General features: G+C 39.6%; 3 protein-coding genes across 6 annotated transcripts in view; 1 reads left to right on the top strand and 2 right to left on the bottom strand.

Moving 5' to 3' along the window:
• The window catches only part of gad3 (glutamate decarboxylase 3), a 34,688-nt gene extending 30,750 nt beyond the window's left edge, over window positions 1-3,938 (top strand). For both annotated transcript variants that reach the window (XM_063885542.1, XM_063885543.1), the window contains exons 15-16: window positions 3,113-3,202; window positions 3,296-3,938. In XM_063885542.1, the coding sequence (XP_063741612.1) occupies window positions 3,113-3,202; window positions 3,296-3,469 (264 nt within the window). In that variant the 3' untranslated portion in view covers window positions 3,470-3,938. The remainder of the gene's footprint in view (window positions 1-3,112; window positions 3,203-3,295) is intronic.
• A 1,912-nt stretch (window positions 3,939-5,850) lies between these two features.
• LOC134865578 (uncharacterized) lies at window positions 5,851-13,807 on the bottom strand. Of its 2 annotated transcripts, none has more exons than XM_063885194.1 (6): window positions 13,772-13,807; window positions 12,669-13,009; window positions 7,645-9,491; window positions 7,476-7,568; window positions 7,035-7,088; window positions 5,851-5,992 (listed from the first exon to the last, which is right to left on the bottom strand). In XM_063885194.1, exons 2-4 carry the CDS (start codon window positions 12,940-12,942, stop codon window positions 7,524-7,526), a joined length of 2,166 nt encoding a protein of 721 aa, XP_063741264.1. In that variant the 5' UTR covers window positions 12,943-13,009; window positions 13,772-13,807; the 3' UTR covers window positions 5,851-5,992; window positions 7,035-7,088; window positions 7,476-7,523. The 2 variants fall into 2 exon arrangements, with proteins under 2 accessions (XP_063741264.1, XP_063741263.1); XM_063885193.1 differs by having other exon boundaries at window positions 12,669-12,949; window positions 13,772-13,803.
• Window positions 13,808-19,772: 5,965 nt separating this feature from the next.
• LOC134865588 (uncharacterized) lies at window positions 19,773-24,279 on the bottom strand. Of its 2 annotated transcripts, none has more exons than XM_063885210.1 (6): window positions 24,233-24,279; window positions 23,134-23,414; window positions 20,945-22,081; window positions 20,776-20,868; window positions 20,207-20,254; window positions 19,773-19,874 (listed from the first exon to the last, which is right to left on the bottom strand). In XM_063885210.1, the coding sequence occupies exons 1-5, from the start codon at window positions 24,250-24,252 to the stop codon at window positions 20,232-20,234; spliced, it is 1,554 nt and encodes a 517-aa protein (XP_063741280.1). In that variant the 5' UTR covers window positions 24,253-24,279; the 3' UTR covers window positions 19,773-19,874; window positions 20,207-20,231. The 2 variants fall into 2 exon arrangements, with proteins under 2 accessions (XP_063741280.1, XP_063741281.1); XM_063885211.1 differs by having other exon boundaries at window positions 23,134-23,474; window positions 24,233-24,271.
• Window positions 24,280-25,672: the final 1,393 nt, after the last annotated feature.

Below are 25,672 nucleotides of genomic sequence, written 5' to 3'. Positions count from 1 at the left end.
TACTAAAATATTCTAGTTGCCATTGCAAATTGACACATACAGTGGTATGCAAAAGTTTGGGCACCCCTCTGAGATTTCATGACAATTTGCTTTTCCTTTATAATAGAAGATCACAGCAACAACATTTGTTTTCCTACAAAGATGTAGACGTTTTAGTGTTTTCCAGACCAAAATTCTTAGGGTAGCATTACATAGTTTTATTATAATAAAATAAAATGCAAAAAATGGGATGTGCAAAAGTTTGGGCACCCTTATAAATAGCATTCATTTCAACACCTGTACGGATTTATAGCTGACAGGTTGCTGCACAAAATTGCTTTGATTAGCTCATTAGACCTTCAATTACAAAGACAGGTGGAACCAATCATGAAAAAGGCTATTTAACATAGGTAATAGCTGGCTGTGCCTGGCCTAGGTTCTTTCTTAGGGAGTGGCAAGATGGGGACCTCAAAACAACTCTCCACTGACCTGAAAGCTAAGATAATCCAACATTATAAATTAGGAGAAGGGTACAAAAAATTATCTGACAGGTTTAAACTGTCTGTCTCCACAGTCAGAAACGTAGTTGTGAAATGGAAGGCCACAGGAACAGTCCGTGTGAAGGAAAGATGTGGTAGGCCGACAAAAATAGGGGAAAGGCACAGGCGAAGGATGGTGAAAATGGTCACAGAGAAGCCACAGACCACCTCCAGAGAACTACAACAACATCTGGCTGCTGATGGTGTAGTTGTTCACCGTTCCACAATCCAGCGTACTTTGCACCAGGAAGAGCTCATTGGAAGGGTGATGTGCAAAAAGCCTTTCCTGAGTGTTAATCACAAGAAGAGTCGCATGAGGTATGCAAAAGCACATCTGGACAAGCCAGAAGCATTTTGGAACAAAATACTGTGGTCAGATGAGACCAAGATTGAGTTATTTGGTCATAACATGAACAGGTATGCATGGCGAAAAAAACACACTGCATTCAATGAAAAGAACTTGTTGCCCACTGTAAAATTTGGTGGAGGATCTATCATGTTATGGGGCTGTGTGGCTAGCACAGGTACTGGAAAACTTGTTAAAGTTGAGGGCCACATGAATTCCTTACAGTACCAGGAGATTCTTGACAAGAATGTTCTAGAGTCAGTCACAAAGTTGAAGCTACGCCGGGGTTGGATTTTTCAGCAGGACAATGATCCTAAGCACCGATCAAAATCCACCAAGGAATTCATGCAGAAGCACAGGTACAATGTTCTGGAATGGCCATCCCAGTCCCCAGACCTTAACATCATTGAAAATGTATGGATTTATTTGAAGAAGGCTGTCCATGCACGGAGGCCAAGAAACCTGACTGAACTGGAGACGTTTTGTGTGGAAGAATGGGCCAAAATACCACCTGCCAGGCTTAAGGGACTTGTCTGTGGCTACAGGAGGCGTCTACAGGCCGTTATTGCAGCAAAAGGAGGCAATACTAAATATTAATGGAATTATTTCTTAGGGGTGCCCAAATTTATGCACATGCCTATTTTTGTTTGAATGCACATAAACATGTTTCTGTTTGACCAATAAAAGTTATTTCACTACTGAGATGTTTCTGTTACCATAAGGTATAACATATGTTAAAATGAAGTTGCTGCTTCAAAAGCTCAGCAAGTGACAAACTGATGCAGTGGTTTTCCTAAGGGGTGCCCAAACTTTTGCATACCACTGTATATCAGAACATTACAAATGATCAAATACACAAAATACTACTACATTAAAATGTTTCTCGCGCTCACGCAAAACTTTCTCGTACTGATAAATCCAGAAAATGATCGATGCATAAACCTTTATGGATTTTGTGTAACTCAGGAAGACCAGGGCTGCATAAACATAAGCAGTCCTCTCTGAACAGTATAACTGTATAGTGTAAGCTTGTGTTTCGTAACTTGCTTTGCGCGATCACGAGAAAGTATTTTCTCAGGGTGTTGCAACAAAATATTGCATGAGATAGGACCTGCATTTCGGATGCTGTTTCTTTATGTATGACAGTATGACAGTTCAAGAATTAGTTAAGCTGTATTTTGACCTGGGACTTCATCATAAAGACATAGTTACTTTACTTGCAAGCCGTCACCGTTATGTTGTGTCTCAAAGACATTAAAACTACACTTTGGATCGCGTAGTTGAGTTCATTGACGACGGGAAACTTTCGCGTGCGCACGATTCCCCATATCCCTTTACGGGTTCCGTAGTTTTAGCTGGTAAAATGCATTTAAATTATCTTACCCGCATGCTTACTTTGAACAAAGTCAACCTCGAGTCTTTTTAGCCAGATGTTTTTAGCCTACTTAACAGGTCTTTTACCAGAAGTCGTTTTTTTACCCAAGAGCCCGTGCACCACGCAAAGATGCACCTCTGATAGCTGAAGGAAGTCATTCCTGCCTGTAGCCATCAAACCATTTAAAGAGGCCCTATTCTGCTTTTTGGTGTTTTCCCTTTACTGCAGTGTTATGTAGTTTTTCGTGCATGTAAATGGTCTTCAAAGTCTAAAAGCTAGTATGAGAAAAAGAAAGAGCTTTTTGAACAGCAAAGCATTGAAACATGTCACAATAGAGACACATAATACAAACAAGAACCTGAAATGAGCATAATATGACCCCTTTAACTCTAATTGGATTCACTAGACTTGGATGGCACTAGGATTGACTTCACCATAAGCAGCAACCCTTTTAAACTCTGCACTTCAGCTTTAATTATCTTATTAATATTAATTCACCCCTTTATGTATTGTTACATACATGTAACATATTGTATTACAATGTGCACATTTGAACTTGGACTTCTTATGTTTATAAAAGTATTTGTATTTTATTTTTGTATTAGACATTTCACATTTTTATGACATATTCATTTAAGTACATTTTTTGCTATACATTCTCAATTTAACTTGTTCCTTAATATTGTATTCTGTATAAACGTATTCTTTAATAAATAGTCTATTTTGTATTCTATTTCTTATTTTAAACGTATGTTTTATTTATTACATCCTAACAAAACCCTGTTTCCCCTGAGATATGTCGAATATTCTAATTCAGGATTTTGACGAATAGTGTATCCTTACCCATTTGAATCCCCTCTCCTCTCCTGACAGCCGGAGCACAGCAACGTGTGTTTCTGGTACATCCCCCCCAGCCTGAGGGGCCTGCAGCCTGGCACCGACAGAGACATGAGGCTCCATCAGGTCAGTACAGGAGCCCAGCGGCCCCTCACTCTGTAAGGATCAGGCTCCACTGCTTCCTTTTATGATTTAAACATGCTTCATATGTCTCTGCAGGTGGCTCCTCGGATCAAAGGCAGGATGATGGAGAAGGGCTCTCTTCTGATTGGCTACCAGCCATTGGGTACCAAAGTCAACTTCTTCAGGTGTGTGTTCTCCAACCCCGCCACACAACAGGAGGACATCGACTTCCTGCTGGATGAGATTACCCGGTTGGGAGAGGACTTATGACCTCTGATATGATTATTGGATCTGCAGTTCTCCCTGGTAATCGTTTTGAAGGAAATGAGTGCACCATTGTTTTACTGGGCCATTAACATCATATCCATCTGCAGACAGTTTTCCGGCATTGCCACTTTTGGTGTTCTCCCAGCATCCCCAGCTAACGTGAGGATGTTTGAAACAGTGACACTATTTATTAATGTTTTCCATGGTTATACAGGGTCATCTGGTGTGAGGTTTTAGAGTGATCTTAATCAAATGAATGTAACTGAAAATACTTTTAATTGTTTGTCTTGATATCCCTTAAGATACTGTAGAGTAGAGGCTGTGAGAATGACGCAGGCTTTGAAAAAAGTAATTAATTAAAAACAAAAAACACAATAATACGATCACAGACGGAAAACAAAGACACAGGAAGTAAAACCAGACAACACACAAAGAAAACACATTTCAAAGTAAAACAGGAAATATGAAACACCAGGATCATGACACTGATTGATCATGTGCATTGAACAGTAAAACTGATAGGCTTAGCATAGTGATTATGAATATGTTTAATGTAATTATATCTTTGTAATAAATTGTAAGGCATATTAAAAACAAGCCTGTAAATGTTTGTATGGGAAATGTTCATTTGCTCACCTTATTTTTACCATGCTGTTATTTGAGTCATTAACATTTGATATCAATCAGGGAAATGGCTCAATTATTAAATTCATGCGACTGCTGGCCAGTCTTTAGCGTTGATAGTGGCCATGCACATGTATAAACCTGCAAATAATTTCCCAGGCGTTCAATACAGTATATTAGTGTTGGGATCAGTTTAATTCTGGTGTAATAGCACAATAATCTCAGAACATTTAATCTAATTGTAGTTTTCTTCAAGACTTAAAAACTGAAACTGCAGAGGTGGAAGAAGTACTCAGATGATTAACTAGGTAAAAGTAGCAATACTACACTGTTAAAACAGCCCTGCATTCAAAATTGAACTTAAGTAAAAGTACATAGGTATTAGCTCAAAATGTATTTTAAGTACCAAAAGTAAAGTACTCGTAATGCAGTTTGGCACAAATAAGCCCCATATAGTTTATATGTATCATGCATTACTCTGTTCTTCACTTTAATGTTGCAGTTTCTAGTAGCCTAATAAATATGTAAAATGAGTAAAGAGTACATTTGCCTACAAAATGTAGTGGAGTTAGATAAAGTAGCAAAATAATAAAATACTCTACATTATGTATAATGATAAAGGCTTTCTATTCAAAGTACCTCATTTTTTGGTACAGTACTTAAGTAAAACTTCTCAGTGACATTTAACCACTGACAAAAAATGGAGGACATACAGCAGTGCAGCGTGCACAGAATGAAACTCACGCAGGTTCACTCCAGTGATACACATTCATTTTGTTAGTTTTCTGAACAATGCAGAAGATCACCACGTCTACACTCTGCATTCAGCTCGAACGTGTTAGCAATATTGTCCATGAACAACAAGTCATTTTCTTAACTACAAGCAATACATAACAGCATATCATCTTCTACTAACTTGTAACTACTACATAAACCTGAATAATACGACTGTATGCCAAGTGTATGTATATACAGCTACAGTTGCAAAGAGATTAACACATGCTAGATAGCTGTTGAGTGAGGATTAATTGGGAACAGTCAGAATATCAACGTTGTGTAATGTAAAAACTTAAAGACAGATTCATCTTTGAAAAAGATATTGTCTCATGAGTCCAACATCGGCAAACATTTACAATTCTGGATAAAATATTTTCTCAGCAGTAGCTTTAGTTATGTAGTATCTATTAGGACTTGTGATGGTAAGAAACTATAAGTACATGTACTCAAGTACACATTTGAGGTAGTCCGCACTTTACCTGAGTATTTTAATTTGTATGCTATTGTTTGTACTTCAACTCTACATTTTGGAAACCCATTTTTAACCTTTTATTCTACTTTATTGCATCGATTTATTAAGCAACTACTTTATCAAATCTTCTTTAGTCTTTTATGTGCACTAACGTAGTGCGCGTGCAGCTTTGAAAACCTGCTGTGAAGCAGTGCTCCCTGGGTGACGCAGTTTTTTTCCCCCTTAACAGCAAAAGGATCAAATGAACAGGATTTGAGGGCTGAGTAGAGTACCGGCAGTCTGTGCAGTACAAAGTAAAATGTGGAAGTGCAGGTACTGCGTACCGGTGCGTACCAGCCCACTGTGAGCACTGCCCCCAGGTGTCTAGTTGCTCCAAACCTGCCTCGTTTCGTTCTACTCTGAACATGTAGGTAGTGCCCTGTATGAGCAGGATTCCTAACCTATGTTCTCAGGAAATCCAGTGTAGATACCAAACTTAGTTTTGACAAAAATACTGGAGAGACAGTGAAAATTAAAATATACAAAACATTTATTGATAAATAGGATGCAACATTTGTTATGATAAATATATTTAATGTAAAATGTATTACTTAAAACCAGGAGTCGTTGAAAAGGATTCAGTGCTCAGTACGGAGGATAACGTTCATTTCCACCTGGAAGAAACAACAAACCGTTGAGGCCAAAGGCACTTTGATACATCATACAGGTCACAGAGTGAGTCCAACATTAGGAAATAAATGAGCACTTTCCACATCAGTCATCATTCCATGTGATTTTTTTATTAAAAGAACACATACAACAACAACAACACCTCTACTGTTGTACAAATTGTACAGGTGGAAGGATTGAGTTGCTCTAGACTGCCAACGAAAGCTTTATTTGCGCTATCTGGTGGAAAGAATTGGGATGAGGCCATAATTCTGACTGCAAAGTGGATTCAAATGGGAGAACTTTTAATCTATTAGCAATTAGCAGGATACAAAATAATGTATTTGTAATCCCCAATTTAAAGTTTATAAAAGAGGTACATTGCTTGTACATTTAAAAACAATCTGGATTACAATACATTTTGGAATAAATACAAGTACATTTTAGGTAGACGTTTCTTTTTGGTTTAATTCAGGCTAGTTTCATTCCAATCAATTTGGTTTTCATCTAGCAGGTAAACACCTGATTATGCAACACAAAAACTTGCATTTAGGTTATGCATTAAAGTAAAACAGCATTAATTAACTTTTTTCCTGTAATCTAAAACACATTTTTGATAATGAACAATGTATTAAACTAAAACAATTTCCTGTTAGCTCAGATTTTATTCCTGCTTTTTTAAACTGTAGTATGGTGTATAGGCTACTGGTTTTCCTATCAATAACATCTGAGCAGAGGACACAGTTTTTATCCTAAATATCTTGATTTCTTCTTTACTAAAGGTTCCTTGCATTTGATATTGAGGTAATCCAAAGGTAACAAAGTAATCATGTTGCATATCTTTTTTTTGACAATTAAAAACTGTTTATAGGAAACTACTAATTGTAACAATACATTTGTTAAAGTAACCCTGGAACTGTGTCCTACCAGTCTACATGATATTCCTCTTGGAATTGAAATGAAAGACTGAAAACGATTTGAAAGATTTGAAAACAGAATGATCATGAGCACCAATCCTTAAAAAAATTCATTAAATAATAATCTCACCTTGGGATTCGTCATGTCTGGCATAGTATCCACTGTAGGTTTCATGCTGGCTGCCTGTAAAAAGAAAAAAAAGGATTTTTGATAAAGGGCCTGAAGATGTGTTCAGTCAGCTTTGGGTCCTACATGATCACAGCAGTTTCTGCTCAAATCGGAAGCACCGTTATTTCACGGTTGTAACAGGAAACATTTCATTTGTTTGGAAAACAGGAAATTCATTGCTTTATGTTGGGATGGATCATTAAAACCTTTCATGTTTTTCTTTTCTGATGCGATTCAATTAACAGAACATTGTATTGTTTAAAAATAATTACTAGCAGTTCATAGCATTAGCTGGATCCAGAATAGTCACTTGATCTTGTTTCAGTGGTCACAAAACAACCAGTTCAGTGTTTTCCAACCTGAAGATGTTGTATTGGCAAAGTCCATTTTTAGACACTTTACCTTGACCCCTGTATTTCCTGAAGACTCGCTTCCTCTGCGTTTGTCCCTTTATGTTGGGACCTTCTCGTTGTCTGTACTTTCCATTGTTCTTTCCTACAAGACAAGCAAGTTAAAGTACTATGCTCATATTCAGAACATTTCATCATTGTTAAATCAAAAAGAAGATCACCTGAAAGTGTAAAACGCTGTTTCCCGTTTTGGCCCGTGCTGCACCTTGCCTCCTCACAGGCACACTTGTGCTCCTGTAACTCATTACACTGGACTCCAAAGTCCACCTTCGATGGAGACACTTCTGCTGTCTTCTGATCAGCCTTTGGGACGCACAGCTCCTCTTTTGTAAACCGACCATCTTCTTCGTTCCCATATGCTCATCTTCCAAGTTGATGTCTGCTCCATTTTGTAGATTCAGCCTTCTTGCACAGGTCTTCTCTTCTGTGGGGTTCAAGCGTGGACTCTTTTCCTGCAGATGAGAGCAGGTCCTTTTGTTCTGCTGCTCATTTAAAATGTCCTGGTTGGGGCTCTGAATAGCCTCAGGTTCAGAAGACCTATTTGTGTCCTCTGCAGTGGGGGTAGATAAAATCATTTTACTCTGCAGGTCATTTGGGGAAGCCGAGCGACCCTTTTCTGAAGGAGCCACGCTCTGGGCTTGGACTCGGCTTCCCATGTCAGATGCTTCCATGTCACACTCTATTTCTGGCTCCTTTCGTGGACTTGTCTTCCCGGTGGGGGTGCTGAACAGGAGCCAGCTGTCCGACAGCGAGGTGTCAGAAGAGGATCTCTTTTTTCTAGATTTAACAATGAGGTTGTCGTTATCAGCTTCCTCAACTATCACATCGGCTGCCAACACGCTGTTCTGCAGGAGCCATTCCTTAGTGGGGATGAAGGGGGCCAGAGACTCCACGGACCAAATGGACGCGTTCCATGGTCTCTTCAGGTAAGAGCTATTGTTTATACAGGGACTGATTGGTGCCGTGTCTTCATGCGGATTTGACTCGATGGTATTATGGGATGAGGATTGTAGGAGTTCATCTGCATATGGAAGACATGGCCATACGGAGCCAAAGAGTCCCAAAGACTCATCATCGTTCCTCGACTCTCGTCCTACTTCAGCGTCACTCAGTTTGAGGACCTCAAGAAGGACTTCACTGTGCTTAGAGATGAAGTTACACTGAGCATCATCTGCAGGATCAGCCACCTCTGGACCATTTCTGGTCTCGACTCCACTATGGGGAACAGACTTAACCTGTTCTCCCTCAGTGGCGAGGTCATTCTGAGGCAGCTTATCCGCCATCTTCAGCTGAGGCGTAACATCTCCCCCACTCATTAGGGTGTCAAGAACGGAGATCCGTCTCTCTTTGTAAACCGCCTCCTCTTGTTGGGAGGAGCTAAACACAGGAACCATACCATCTTGAGAACCAATGGACAACACGTTGCAGTGAGCGTTCCTGCATGGGGAAACATTCTCTCTACCGACACTCTCTTTTTGGCTCTTCTGAGTCACCAGGGTTGCGCCGATACATGACTGGATGGCCGTCGTTACTGTAGGTTGGAGGACGTTACTGGTCCCTCTTACCTGGAGGCCTTTTGCATTACTGCTGTGTAACGCGTAGTTCTCAACTTCAGCAGAGTGTTGTTTTCGGGAGTTTGTACTCGAGCACAAAGGACAGTTTACTACGGTTTCACGATCCGAATCTGCGTTGGGGAGTGGGCTTTCCTCGCCAAAAACACTTCCTCCTCTCTGTTGGGGTTCTGTTTGGACCGCCGAGTTCACGGTTTCTCTCTGTTGGGGTTCGGTTTGGACCGCCGAGTTCACGGTTTCTCTAACAGGGACGGTAAGATGTGGGCGGACTCTACAGGTCTGGTATGGGTTCTGGTAAGGTGCGCTGGGTGCCTGGGCCTGGGGGTGGATGACACGTCTGTAGTCGACAGGTTGCATGTGAGGGTGGGGCATAATGTATGCTGGAACCTCCATATAAGGAGTGGGAGGAGGGAATTGGGGCATCGCCATACCAATGCCTGAGAAGTAGAAAAAAGAAACGGTGAATTTGGGAGATGGAGGTACAAGTGCAATGAGCCGCACCTTCACATTTCTGCTGTAGAAAAGTTAACAAAGCAAAGAATCATACATATAATACAAGACCATTGTGTTTGACAGTGATGTACAGTAACCACGAACATTTACTTAAAGCACTTTAATTATTTACATTTTAAAATCAAAGACTAATGTGTACAGGAGAGATGAAAAGAGCAGATCTGTTAGAGAATCGTATTAAAGTACAAGTTAGCGCTTCAGTTTTAGCTACTTTGCATTTTGTCTCAACGTTTCATTTTATTATACATTTATTTACTACCTTTAGATACATTTCAGACTTTGATTAATGATTTGATAGATATATCACATCATTATTAATGCAAATCTGCAACGTATTTAAAATGATATGTCGAGTCAAAATGCAAAGTAGCAAAAAATGAAGCGCTAACTTGTACTTTAATACGATTCTCTAACAGATCTGCTCTTTTCATCTCTTCTGTACACATTACAGGCTTTGAAATAGGGCTTTCACGATATCAGATTTTCACTCTACGTTAAGGCCCCCGCTACTAACCAATGAGAGGACGAGACCGGAGCGCGTGTTATTTTGAAGTTGTTTATTGTATGGCCGAAAGGGATGGTTCTATAAAACATGTTTGTATTGTGAAATCGATCTCTCTTTTGTTCCGGACCGCCAGACAGTAACTGATGAGCTCCACTCAGTCAGCGGCCTGTGGACGCGTGTCCCGGGCTATTGAGCCACCAGAGGCGGCTATATTTTTTGCATATTTTTTTTTTAAATCAATGTCAGTTTTACTTAATAGTGTGTGTGCCTACATGCAATTTAAATCATTTAAACAACATTTCCACCAACTAACACTCATTAAACAGTGAATTTCCACTGACAGACAGTGTATCATTCTCTCATGGGGCGATCAGCAAAGTGCCCCTGACCGGCAGCTAAACAGCCAATCCGGTTATGGTTGCTAGGGGGAAATTATGAATAATTGGCCTATCAACGTCGCCAAATTTAACGCCGGTGGGGCGCTGGAAATTTAGCTCCAACTGCTACGTAAAATGCGTGAAGGTTTAGGATTGCTGTAGCTACATAAGGAGCCAGCGATAGTTTTTTTTCGTAGTGCGACTCCCAGACTCTGTCCTACGCTACGTGGGGAAAAAATACGCGCGACGACGAAGAGAGATGATGGCGATGTAATAATATTATAGTATGTAATTGTAATATAGTTGTGGAGAATGCTTTGTTGTTTCTCTCAGGCTGTGACATGCAATGACAACTGTATGGCACTGATGCTGTTTTCTCCAAGTAAATGCATTTTTCCTTGAGAGAGGGTATTAAAATAATCTGTTTATCTAAAATTTTTTGAAAATAACTTGGTTCTAAATTCTTTGTATATGTTACATTTTAATAGGAAAGTTCTGTTTCATTCTCTCTTCTCAACCCACACTCACTCATTCACTCACTCACTGTTGATTTGTATAGATTCAGCTGAATTCATACCCTTGTTGTTAATTTATCCCTTGATTGTATTGTATAGTATTTGATAGCATAAAGTCTAATATAGCTGTAAATTGTTACTTTTTCTGTGAAGCTGGAAACTGTGAAATTAAATTATTATTGTGGAACTGTAGTCATTTTCCGACTGTTCATTTGAATGCTTATGCTAGATTAGGCAGGGAAATCTGTTGGCACACTAGCCCCACCAAGATTTTTTTTCACCAGCTGCCACTGTGAGCCACAGCTGTGAAACTTTTGTAAAACCTACTGCTGCATCCTTTTATTAAATACTCCTTTTAAAACTTATAAGAGGAGCTTCACTTTGTTTTCTATTACATCGACTCCTGGGCTTCGAATAAAACAACATTTCCTACAGTAACAAAATAATAATAATAATAATAATAATAATAATGCTATCAGTCAAAATACTCTCAAATTCATTCGTTTATTGTGCATTTTGTGTCTAGTGTACAACAATAACAACAAAAACTGTTGTCTTCTTGGGATTTTGTATTTTGGAGCAACTGATGTCATCAGTGCTTTAAACCCTGGCCTTTAACAATTCTAAAGGATCATGCTTTGCTATAAAGTAGGCCAATGATTTAGTGATGGCTTCATTCTGACATGCACTAGCCATGTCTACCTTTCTTATTCATTGACTTAAACACCGTTAGCTGACCTGAATCCCTGGCTCTGTGTCGCTTCTTTGACGCTGTGGCTGCCTAACAAATAACCAGGGGAGAAAAAATACTGTTTAGTCCAACGCCATGATAACTAAACTTTGACACAACTAAGACCGTGATGTGACATTTATCGTCTCTGGGCTAGCAAACCCACTGCAACTTACTCTCTGTACCGTGGCGAAGTCTGCAGGGTGATGGACGTGAAGGTGGGTGGACAGGTTGTTAGCATTGCCCCCTTTTTTGCTTACTGTTGTTTGGCACGTCTAGCAGACTGGGGTCTCTATCTCTAACACCCCGTTCACGAAATCCAATAAACTCCCACACTGGAGAGGTAACTCTTTTTGAGTGTCTCGCTCTCCTCTGTAATCTCCCACATGGTTTTGTGCATCACTAGCGGCCACACAGCACAGCATACATACACCGTGCTAGTAGCTGCTAGCTAGCTAGCTAGTTACCGCGTCTTCTTTTTTCTGTTTTATGGCGGGATGGCGCAACCAGTGTTAAGGAGCCTTATCGCCTCCTACTGGTTGGAATTTAACCAGATAGTTACTGGCGTTGGATTATGTACGATATTATCATACGTGTATTATTTACATATCATCAATATTTCATTTTTTAAATATCACGGTTACCGTAAATACCGGTATATTGTGACACCCTTACTTTGAAACGTATACATTAAATAGATTTTGATAATAATACCTTTGTACTTTTACTCGAGTAACGTGCATGCAGGACTTTTACTGTGACAGAGTATTCCTACACTCTGGTACTTTTACTCAAGTACAGGATCCGAGTACTCCTCTCACCTCTGGTGCTGGATCATAAATACTGTAGTGTGTTCATTTTATTGTGTCCATCGATTGTGTCAAACTAACTGTACCCAGTATATTTTATATAGATAGAACCGAAAGCCCTAATTTAAGAATATTTCCATCAAAATGTAAAAACTCAAGACTCACCCATTCCTGGGAAGCCAGCAAAGGGGTTATGGGAGAAGTGCATGGGCCACTCGTAGGGGTGGAAAGGGGGTGGCGGTGGAGCATGGACGTAGAAAACAGGCCGGGCAGGGATGTGGTGTTGGGGGTGGGGTGGAGGTCTGGGAGCTTGGCGGGGGCCATGTAGTCCTGGATCATGCGGATCAGAAGTTGGCCCACAACTGTTAGCCCAACTGCTTACGTGCACTCTGCTTGGTTCTGGGTGAGCTGACCGAGGTGTGTTAACTGTCGCTGCCATATTGGACCTACAGAGGAGGAGGAGGACCTATCAGGTGTGGACCCACAGCAATAGTTCCAAAGCAGAACTGTAGATTTGAGCAAACATTAAACAGACAGGATGACACTTTTTGGATCAAATTCAGTGTATGTTTTACAACGTTAAGTATGTTTCAAACTATGCATTACTCAAGAAAGGGTAAAAAAAAAAAAAAACAGAACCTCTGCAGTTAAGAGAAGACATTCACACCTAGCTGCCTCTCAAAGCATTGCTAATGAAGGCATGAAAGTCTCTCACTTCCAGGGTCTGTCTTTGATGCAGTGACCTGCATACATGTGTATTAGAAAGTCAGATTCTTAAATATTATATTCAATGCCCAATTTATGCCATTTTTTGCAACCAGACAGTTTTAATGTTCATACATAAGCATGTTAGGGTTACATAAGTCGTGTTGATTTGTGGTTCTGTCTGAATCCCTTGTGCGCTCCTACAGCTCTAAACCGAAAGTGACTTGCAACACCAAAACATACATCTGAAAAGCTTAACGCTCTGTTCTGAAATGTTGAACAATGGTTAATTAAAACTATGATTGATGAATCATTGAAGCAGTACATCTCAGAGGGTAAAGGAAACAACACAAGTCTGAACACAACCAAATAACTATTCAGAGTATACAAACCCTGTGGCGTTAGGCAGAAGAAAATACTGAATTCATCAAAAGAATGACAGCCTAAGTACTGTGATGTTGAATCAGAAAGCTCCTGCCAACACCCAACAAAATGATGCCTCAAAATCTGTCCTAAACATTTGCTATGGTGTCTGTTTTAGAGAAAATGTAAAGTCACTTTACCTGGTTGAGAACTTGGACATGCAAGAGCAACACACACCGTTATTATATGTGAGGCTCAGACACACCTGAGTTTAAGTAGCTGCTGATCAGTCAAGTGTGTTCACCATCAGCTGATGAAGCACCTAATCAAACGCTCAGATTCAGATATCATGCAGCATTAGGACACCAGAGGGAGCCAAACAGTCAGAAGAAGAACATGCTTTTTCTGGAAGCTTATAAACATTTCTGTTGTCCATCAGACAGTGATAATACATTTTATCTTTAACTGCTACACCTTATGTGGATTATACGTGTAAAGCTTTACAATGCAGTAGCTAGTGGAGGAACAACCCCAAAAAGCTGATGAGCTACAGAAGTAATGCACTGTGTCGGCGAGAGGCTGACAAAAAGTCCAGTTTCAACATTAAACTGTGATAACATTTCAGTAACATACAGTGGTATGCAAAAGTTTGGGCACCCCTTAGGAAAACCACTGCATCAGTTTGTCACTTGCTGAGCTTTTGAAGCAGCAACTTCATTTTAACATATGTTATACCTTATGGTAACAGAAACATCTCAGTAGTGAAATAACTTTTATTGGTCAAACAGAAACATGTTTATGTGCATTCAAACAAAAATAGGCATGTGCATAAATTTGGGCACCCCTAAGAAATAATTCCATTAATATTTAGTATTGCCTCCTTTTGCTGCAATAACGGCCTGTAGACGCCTTCTGTAGCCACAGACAAGTCCCTTAAGCCTGGCAGGTGGTATTTTGGCCCATTCTTCCACACAAAACGTCTCCAGTTCAGTCAGGTTTCTTGGCCTCCGTGCATGGACAGCCTTCTTCAAATAAATCCATACATTTTCAATGATGTTAAGGTCTGGGGACTGGGATGGCCATTCCAGAACATTGTACCTGTGCTTCTGCATGAATTCCTTGGTGGATTTTGATCGGTGCTTAGGATCATTGTCCTGCTGAAAAATCCAACCCCGGCGTAGCTTCAACTTTGTGACTGACTCTAGAACATTCTTGTCAAGAATCTCCTGGTACTGTAAGGAATTCATGTGGCCCTCAACTTTAACAAGTTTTCCAGTACCTGTGCTAGCCACACAGCCCCATAACATGATAGATCCTCCACCAAATTTTACAGTGGGCAACAAGTTCTTTTCATTGAATGCAGTGTGTTTTTTTCGCCATGCATACCTGTTCATGTTATGACCAAATAACTCAATCTTGGTCTCATCTGACCACAGTATTTTGTTCCAAAATGCTTCTGGCTTGTCCAGATGTGCTTTTGCATACCTCATGCGACTCTTCTTGTGATTAACACTCAGGAAAGGCTTTTTGCACATCACCCTTCCAATGAGCTCTTCCTGGTGCAAAGTACGCTGGATTGTGGAACGGTGAACAACTACACCATCAGCAGCCAGATGTTGTTGTAGTTCTCTGGAGGTGGTCTGTGGCTTCTCTGTGACCATTTTCACCATCCTTCGCCTGTGCCTTTCCCCTATTTTTGTCGGCCTACCACATCTTTCCTTCACACGGACTGTTCCTGTGGCCTTCCATTTCACAACTACGTTTCTGACTGTGGAGACAGACAGTTTAAACCTGTCAGATAATTTTTTGTACCCTTCTCCTAATTTATAATGTTGGATTATCTTAGCTTTCAGGTCAGTGGAGAGTTGTTTTGAGGTCCCCATCTTGCCACTCCCTAAGAAAGAACCTAGGCCAGGCACAGCCACCTATTACCTATGTTAAATAGCCTTTTTCATGATTGGTTCCACCTGTCTTTGTAATTGAAGGTTTAATGAGCTAATCAAAGCAATTTTGTGCAGCAACCTGTCAGCTATAAATCCGTACAGGTGTTGAAATGAATGCTATTTATAAGGGTGCCCAAACTTTTGCACATCCCATTTTTTGCATTTTATTTTATTATAATAAAACTATGTAATGCTACCCTAAGAATTTTGGTCTGGAAAACACTAAAACGTCTACATCTTTGTAGGAAAACAAATGTTGTTGCTGTGATCTTCTATTATAAAGGAAAAGCAAATTGTCATGAAATCTCAGAGGGGTGCCCAAACTTTTGCATACCACTGTATTAACGTTTCGTCATCCTTAATCTGAACCATTTTCGTTTTGTCCAAACAGCTCTCTGTTCTTTACTCTGAGCAAACACAGATTGTCTGAACAGAAGAATGTGGATTCTAGAAAATGCCTCACCAAACCCAACGTTCTAGAATAATGCCAAGACATTTCTGGACTGGACTTTGGTAAAAGTAACATGTAATGTCCAGCCATTGATTGAATCTGCTTGTGTAAAAGTGTCTGTTTTAAGACTATTTAATGAGGAATTTTCAAAGAAATTAATCAAAAATACTAATAAGACAGGTTTTTCAATTTATGTTTTTGTTTGTTTTGTGAAAACTTTCAAGTCTCACATGAAATCCTTTAGAGCAGATTTATATTTATTTCAATATTGATCTGAAATCACTACATGAATTCCCAAATAACAAACCTGTGTTGTTCTAGACATGTTTCACTTTTTCTAGCATCCAGATTTCTAATTAAAAAAAAAAAGATTAATGGTGGCTGTAGCTCAAGCAGTTGTTTAGTGTTCTGCAAATGGAGCTCAGCAGTTCTATCCCACCTCCTGACAACATGTTAAAGTATGCTTGGGCAAGACATTCAACCCCAAAATTGCTTGGGATATCTTAGGTATTGAGTGTATTATTTCACTTTCAAATCTCTATCAACTCAAATCACATTTATTTTTCTTGTTTTAAAGAATACATATTATGTTCATCTTCAGGTTGATATTAATATGTAGTGTCTCGACTGTGACATTAAAAAGCTCTTTATTTTTCTCATACTGCCTGTGCTGCAGCACCTCTTTTCACCCTCTGTCTGAAACCAGATCCCAGTCTGCTCTGATTGGTTAGCTGGCCGACTCTGCTGTGATTGTTAAACTGCTTAGAGATGTCCTGCCCCTCAGCCTTTGACTACAATGTTTTGGAGCAGAGTCCTACATAATGACGTCACTATGTTACACAATTAAACAAAGTAGGCCAACAGAGGCGTTTCAGGCAACGGCTTCCAATGAGAACGTACAAAGTGCAAATGTACAAGTTTTGAAAATAGAAAATAAGATGGTACCAATCTCTAAACTTTAAAATCCATCTCAGAATACAGTTCAAAGTTCTCGTTTTTACATATAGAGCTGTCCATGGCCAAGCCCCCGCCTACATTCACGACCTGATCCACCCTAACAGGACAAACCGGGCCCTGAGGTCCTCTGAGCAAGGCCTTTTAAGGGTGCCACGGACCAGGCTAAAAACTAAGAGGGGTCGTGCCTTTGAGGCGGTGGCTCCAAGGCTTTTGAATGAACTCCCCCAGGGCCTGAGAGCCGCTGTCTCAGTGGAAATGTTTAAGGGGCAGCTGAAGATTCACTTTTTCCAGCAAGCTTTTGGGGTGTCTGGGGAGGGGAGTTTTTAGCAAGTTTTTTAAATTTGTACTGTTGTATTGTAATTGTGTATTTTATTATGTACTGTCTGTAAAGCACTTTGTACATTCGTGTTGAGCTTGCTGTATGAATAAAATTGTATTTACTTACTAAATAATTGACGACACTGTTACAAATAATCGTAAAATTTAATTTGAAAAAAGAAGACAACAGTAAAAGACCGTAAAATCCCAAATAGTAAATTATCGTAGTAGATACATTGAATCACTGTTATCCAAAAAACAGTAAATAACTTTACATTTTTCTGTTTTAATATCTAGATAACAGACACATGTACTGTTAAATAAATTAAATTGAGGTTAAATGAATGTTACAATATATAATATAATTATAGATTTGCTTATGTGTAGATTCAAGTTTACAGTCTAAAACCTTTTTACTATTCAGCAAGAACGTACCACTCTGACCCTGATTGTCTTAGCTAGCAACAGCTACCAGCTAACGTTTTCTGCAGCATGTGGTGCCCCTGAAAAACGTGATGTAGATATTGAATGGCAAGTTAACTTAATTACGGTATCTGACAAGTTCAGAGAGTTACATTTTGTTCAAAATATACAATGTAACGACGTTAAATTAAAAAGGCCCAGGTGGAATGAAGTGTTGCTGCTGCGTGTGGAACATGTTCCAGCCTTTGGAATGTAATTTGCAACTGTGCATTGTAAAGAGTGAAAGGGTTCAAGCTTGACATGATTTTGTCTTTTGCTTAAGAGGATAAATGTCCTGCTGTCTTTATTATTATTTTTTCCCCCTAGGGGGTTTTAATAAAGGTTCATATAGATCTAGATCTTTCAAATCTCTATCAACTCATCTACACACATCTATTAATGGCATGACATGGACCTTTTCTGTCCTACTAATCAACCCTTCTGACCAGATCCTTTTCCTTAGAAGTTGTTTTTCAGTTCAGTGTACGTTGAATAAATCGTTTATTGTTAGTGATTTTATTAAAACTATTCTTTCTGATTACAATAATCTTTTTGTTATAATTGTAAGAAATATCTTAAGATCCATCAGTGATCAACAAATCATTCAACTCAAAAAAGAAGAAATCTGGACCTATCCTATTCTTTTTATACTAAATTATTACAACAGCCAAGATGTCAAGAGCCATTGAGCCTAACTTTTTTAGTCAGCCTCAATGTTTAGCATTTCTTTGTCTCTGAACTTCTTTAATGCTTGTTTTTTTGTATTGTCATTGTTTTGTGCTTTATTTTTGTTGTGAGATGCACTTTGCAATTGTGTAAGTGCTCTATAAATAGTTATACTAATATCCTTATTGTTATCATTACTATTATTAATATTTTCTTTGTTTTTGTCTTTATTCACTGTGCAGAAAAAATCATGCCCAGCAACATCAATCACCTGATCAATAACTTGTGAATCTTCAGGCAGAAAAGATGAAAACACCTGTTCAAAGTTCCAGCTTCCTGTATGGGAGAGAAACTCCCTCTGGAGGGAACACAGGTATTTTTGCCTTTGCAGAGCATTTACATGCACAAAAACCCAAATAACTATAGGAGAGGGGAAAACCCAAAAGCATAATAATCAATTTCAATATTGATATTATTGAAGCCAGCTTTGGTGTAAGTGTGCACAATAACTGACTAGCTGCATGTAGCCACACACAGCTTTTGAAAGTTTAACTGAAAACTTTTACATTCAAAGGTTGATTTAACTTTTTCTTTTAAATATGCGAGCAATTTAATTGGAAATGTCTTCTTTAAAGTACATACATGAAATGATATGGGGGAAAACATTTAGACAAACATCAAGAGCGGGGATGGGGGGGCTGCCCTGCTCGATTGATACCGCATACAATGGTTAAGTATGCCGTACTTTTACTTGAAATTAAGCAATTTTACTCAAGTAAAGGATCTGAATAACTTTCTCACCTCTGATTAAGACCCTGTTTATCTAAGCAGACATTTGTCTGTTAAGATGGAACAACATGTACTCTGTATTCACCACCGCTGAAAGAGTACAAACACTACAGGGACATCTTCAGTGACTTGTCTGCCAGGGGCTATTTACCTATAACACTAGGTTAGTTCTGGAAAAGAAATCCATTTAAAACAATGCTTTAAACTAAATCCACTTCGCACATAAAAAAATGCAACCTTGTAACACAAGTGTTTGATGTGACTCTGGTCAAACCGACAATAGCAGAGGATGGCGGTTAAGTGCAATAATGTAATGCGCATGCAGCTTTGAAAACCTGCTGTGAAGCAGTGCTACCTGGGTAAATCAGTTTTCCCCCTCCCCTTTATGGTAAATGGATCAACTGAACAGGATTTGAGAGGGCTGAGGAGACTACCAGCGGCATGTATGCAAATGAAAGTCAAGGAACGCCAAAGAGTATAATGTGGAAGTGGAAGCGCAGGATTGTTCAGGAAAATCCCCAAAGTTTAGATACCTTAAACTTAGTTTTGACCAAATAACGGGAGAAACAGTGAACATTTAAATATACAACACTTTTATTGAAAAAATAGACGTTATATTTTTAATTATAAATATATTTTAATATAAAATTAATTCTTTAAAACCAGGAGTTGAAGAGGAGTCAGTGCTCAGTACAGAGGATAACGTTCATTTTCAGCCTGGAAGAAACAACAAACCGTCTGAGGGCAAAGGAAGTCTGCTTTATCACAGATACATCATGCAGGCCACAGATATCTTGATTTCTTCTTTACTAAGGTCAACATTGCATTTGATATTGAGGTAATCCAAAAGTAACATAAAGTAATCATCTCATAACCCTTGTATTGTGACATTTAAATGAATAGTTTATAGGTAACTAGTTATCGTAAAAGGAAAACTTTTTTCAAAGTAAGCCTACAATTGTGTCCTACCAGTCTACATGAAGAAATTCCTCTTAGAACTTAAATGAAAGATGGAATCTGCACCGAATGATCGTGACACCAAATCTCACCTTGGGGTTTCCCATGGAATCCACTTTAGGCTTCATGCTGGTTGCTGTCTGTAAAAATAGAGAGATTTTGGAAAAAGGGCCTACATGATCACACCATTTTCTGCTCAAAGCTGACCAGTTTATGCAACTACCATTATTCCATGGTTTTAAAAAAAAATTTAAGAAAAGGAAAAAGTATTGGTTTGGAAAAGACTAATAAAAAAACCGTATTCACTTAAATGTCAAACCATACCAACAAAGTCGTGAAATTAAAAGTACAATTTGATAATTCTGTTTGAAGATTTTTGGCTTTGTGTCAGAAAAACATGCCTCGATTTTTCTGAATGCTCAAGAAAGCATCCAAAGCCCTTCATTACTTCACATTTTTGAAACCTTTCATGTTTTTCCTTTTCTGAAGCAATTTAATTAACAGAACATTCTATGGTATAACAAGAATTACTAGCAGTTCATAGCATTAGCAGGATCCAGAATAGTCACTTGATCTTGTTTCAGTGGTCACAAAACAACCAGTTCAGTGTTTTCCAACCTGAAGATGTTGTATTGGCAAAGTCCATTTTTAGACACTTTACCTTGACCCCTGTATTTCCTGAAGACTCGCTTCCTCTGCGTTTGTCCCTTTATGTTGGGACCTTCTCGTTGTCTGTACTTTCCATTGTTCTTTCCTACAAGACAAGCAAGTTAAAGTACTATGCTCATATTCAGAACATTTCATCATTGTTAAATCAAAAAGAAGATCACCTGAAAGTGTAAAACGCTGTTTCCCGTTTTGGCCCATGCTGCACCTTGCCTCCTCACAGGCACACTTGTGCTCCTGTAACTCATTACACTGGACTCCAAAGTCCACCTTCGATGGAGACACTTCTGCTGTCTTCTGATCAGCCTTTGGGACGCACAGCTCCTCTTTTGTAAACCGACCATCTTCTTCGTTCCCATATGCTCCATCTTCCAAGTTGATGTCTGCTCCATTTTGTAGATTCAGCCTTCTTGCACAGGTCTTCTCTTCTGTGGGGTTCAAGCGTGGACTCTTTTCCTGCAGATGAGAGCAGGTCCTTTTGTTCTGCTGCTCATTTAAAATGTCCTGGTTGGGGCTCTGAATAGCCTCAGGTTCAGAAGACCTATTTGTGTCCTCTGAAGTGGGGGTAGATAAAATCATTTTACTCTGCAGGTCATTTGGGGAAGCCGAGCGACCCTTTTCTGAAGGAGCCACGCTCTGGGCTTGGACTCTGCTTCCCATGTCGCACTCTATTTCTGGCTCCTTTCGTGGACTTGTCTTCCTGGTGGGGGTGCTGGACAGGGGCCAGCTGTCCGACAGCGAGGTGTCAGAGGAGGATCTCTTTTTTTTAGATTCCTCAACTACCACATCGGCTGCCAACACGCTGTTCTGCAGGAGCCACTCCTTAGTGGGGATGAAGGGGGCCAGAAACTCCACGGACCAAATGGACGCGTTCCATGGTCTCTTCAGGTAAGAGCTATTGTTTATACAGGGAGTTCCACGACCCGAATCTGCGCTGATGAGTGGGCTTTCCTCGCCGTAACAACTTGCTCCTCTTTGTTGGGGTTCTGTTTGGACCTCAGAGTTAACGGTTTCTCTCTGTTGGGGTTCTGTTTGGACCTCAGAGTTAACGGTTTCTCTCTGTTGGGGTTCTGTTTGGACTGCCGAGTTCACGGTTTCTCTAACAGGGCCGGTAAGATGTGGGCGGACTCTAGAGGTCTGGTACGGGTTCTGGTACGGGTTCTGGTAAGGTGCGCTGGGTGCCTGGGGGTGGATGAAACGTCTGTAGTCGACAGGTTGCATGTGAGGTTGGGGCATAATGTATGCTGGAACCTCCTTATAAGGAGTGGGAGGAGGGAATTGGGGCATTGCCATACTATAGCCTGAGAAGTAGAAAAAAGAAACGGTGAATTTGGGAGATGGAGGTACAAGTGCAATGAGCCGCACCTTCACATTTCTGCTGTAGAAAAGTTAACAAAGCAAAGAATCATACATATAATACAAGACCATTGTGTTTGACAGTGATGTACAGTAACCAACAACATTTACTTAAGTACAATTCTGAGATAATCCCTTTAGTTACAGATCTGGATTAATGATGGTAAATATAATCAGCCCTTAAATCAGACTTTAGTTCACCTGTAGTAAATTCAGCAGCTACCCTGCAGTATACAAAGCCATTAAAGCCATTAGGGGCGGTCCGTTAGGGGCGGTCCGATTGGGTCGCCGGTTCACGTCCCGATCGGACCAAAAAAAAATATGGAGTGAGCTGGTAGCTGGAGAGGTGCCAGTTCTCCTCCTAGGCCACTGCCGAGGTGCCCTTGAGCAAGGCACCTAACCTCTATCTGCTCCCTTGGCGCCGGGTACCTGGCTGCCTCTCTGCTCTGCCACCTCTTCTCTGCATGTGGTTGTGTGTGCATGTATTTCCTCTGTGTTTGTGCATGTATATCCTCTGTGTGTTTAATGTGTGTCAACACAACAGAGTAGAGAAAGCAATTTCCTTGTAAGAGATTAATAAAGTATGTCTTCTTCTTTAAAACTAGCTGCACCTTTACCAGCTGAGAACACTTTAATGATCAATCATTATAAAACATATCAGAGATATTATTCTGAAATGGACCAATCAAACAATGACTACTTTTACTGTCTCTACTTTAAGTACATTTAGATGAGAGTACTTTCTACTTTCACTGGAGGGACATTTAGAATACTTTTACTGTGACAGAGTATTCCTACACTCTGGTACTTTTACTCAAGTACAGGATCTGAGTACTCCTCCCACCTTTGGTGCTGGATCATAAATATTGTAGTGTGTTCATGTTATTGTGTCCATCGATTGTGTCAAACTAACTGTACCCAGTATATTTTATATAGATAGAACCGAAAGCCCTAATTTAAGAATATTTCCATCAAAATGTAAAAACTCGAGACTCACCCATTCCTGGGAAGCCAGCAAAAGGGTTATGGGAGAAGTGCATGGGCCACTCGTAGGGGTGGAAAGGGGGTGGCGGTGGAGCATGGACGTAGAAGACAGGCCGGGCAGGGATGTGGTGTTGGGGGTTTGGTGGAGGTCGGGGATCTTGGCAGGGGCCATGTAGTCCTGGATCATGCGGATCAGAGGTTGGCCCACAACTGTTAGCCCAACTGCTTACGTGCACTCTGCTTGGTTCTGGGTGAGCTGACCGAGGTGTGTTAACTGTCGCTGCCATATTGGACCTACAGAGGAGGAGGAGGACCGGTCAGGTGTGGACCCACAGCAATAGTTCCAAAGCAGAACTGTAGATTTGAGCAAACATTAAACAGACAGGATGACACTTTTTGGATCAAATTCAGTGTATGTTTTACAACGTTAAGTATGTTTCAAACTATGCATTACTCAAGAAAGGGTAAAAAAAAAAACAGAACCTCTGCAGTTAAGAGAAGACATTCACACCTAGCTGCCTCTCAAAGCATTGCTAATGAAGGCATGAAAGTCTCTCACTTCCAGGGTCTGTCTTTGATGCAGTGACCTGCATACACGTGTATTAGAAAGTCAGATTCTTAAATATTATATTCAATGCCCAATTTATGCCATTTTTTGCAACCAGACAGTTTTAATATTCATACATAAGCAGGTTAGGGTTACATAAGTCGTGTTGATTTGTGGTTCTGTCTGAATCCCTTGTGCGCTCCTACAGCTCTAAACCGAAAGTGACTTGCAACACCAAAACATACATCTGAAAAGCTTAACGCTCTGTTCTGAAATGTTGAACAACGGTTAATAAAAACTATGATTGATGAATCATTGAAGCAGTACATCTCAGAGGGTAAAGGAAACAACATAAGTCTGAACACAACCAAATAACTATTCAGAGTATACAAACCCTGTGGCGTTAGGCAGAAGAAAATACTGAATTCATCAAAAGAATGACAGCCTAAGTACTGTGATGTTGAATCAGAAAGCTCCTGCCAACACCCAACAAAATGAAGCCTCAAAATCTGTCCTAAACATTTGCTATGGTGTCTGTTTTAGAGAAAATGTAAAGTCACTTTACCTGGTTGAGAACTTGGACATGCAAGAGCAACACACACCGTTATTATATGTGAGGCTCAGACGCACCTGAGTTTAAGTAGCTGCTGATCAGTCAAGTGTGTTCACCATCAGCTGATGAAGCACCTAATCAAACGCTCAGATTCAGATGTCATGCAGCATTAGGACACCAGAGGGAGCCAAACAGTCAGAAGAAGAACATGCTTTTTCTGGAAGCTTATAAACATTTCTGTTGTCCATCAGACAGTGATAATACATTTTATCTTTAACTGCTACACCTTATGTGGATTATACGTGTAAAGCTTTACAATGCAGTAGCTAGTGGAGGAACAACCCCAAAAAAAGTTTCAGTTTTCAAGATACCCCTACCCGAAAAAAAGAGCACAACCATGTTTGTTCATTATTTTAATATGTATTGTTTCTGAAATGGATGGTTGTTTAAAATAAAATGTACTGCAATTATTTATTTTTTTGAGAATTATGGAGTAGATGTTCACAGAAAGCAAATATACAACAAGGCAACAATTTCATCAATGCCTTTTACCATTGTGTTTAACTTAAACACATGAATGATTGTCGGAAACGGAATAGGAAATAAAATGCATTGTCAAAGTTCATTCTGCAACATTATCAAAAGTGAGGAGTGCATCATCCCAAAAATACTATTTAAACCTACCAAAGACAATTATCTGTTAAGCCTTTCCCCCTCTTCAGTAAACACCTGATGCCAAACCACTCAACTAACTACTTAATATATAATCAAACTATTGAGGTAAACATAATTATATATATATATATGTATATATATATATATATATATATATATATACTCATTATTGCTAAATCATATGTTCAGGTATAATATAGAGCCAGATTATCATTCTTTACATTTTCTATTGTGATTATGATTGATTTTTATATCCAACTGGCTTTCTTCCAGTGCAGATTTACAGTACAGTCTAGAAGTCTTGTGATGATCAGTGCGTGTTTGTTGTATTATCTAAGGGTCAATGTTAGCACTGTAAACACATTTAGAAGAAGCAAGAATATACCTTAAGTTTGACCTTAGAAAGTGTGAATGAGCCAAGACAGAAACCAAAGCAGCACCATGGAATATGTATGACTTTAAACTGAATTTAATAGGATTGTTAGGAATACATTGTACAGTGGCTGACAAGTACGAACACGTTAGAGCGGCCCCAAACACATCCATCAGGAGAAACGTGCTGCACTTTCAGAAACAACGCAAGTACGACAACACTAGTTTGTTAAAATAAATAAACAAATCTTACCAACTGACGAAACAATGCTAATAAACAAAACGCTGCAAGTCAGCTGTTAGCTTCTCCTAATGGAAATGTTTCACAGTGCTCGAATTATGTTTTTGTCTTCAAGGGGGTCTCTCTATTTTATAAAAACAAGTTGGACTCCCCGCCCCCCCCCC

Source organism: Eleginops maclovinus, chromosome 6 (genome assembly GCF_036324505.1).
Source record: "Eleginops maclovinus isolate JMC-PN-2008 ecotype Puerto Natales chromosome 6, JC_Emac_rtc_rv5, whole genome shotgun sequence".
NCBI classification, from domain to species: Eukaryota; Metazoa; Chordata; class Actinopteri; order Perciformes; family Eleginopidae; genus Eleginops; species Eleginops maclovinus.
Note: the sequence above shows the minus strand (reverse complement) of the source record. Positions and strands in the feature narration are given on the sequence as shown.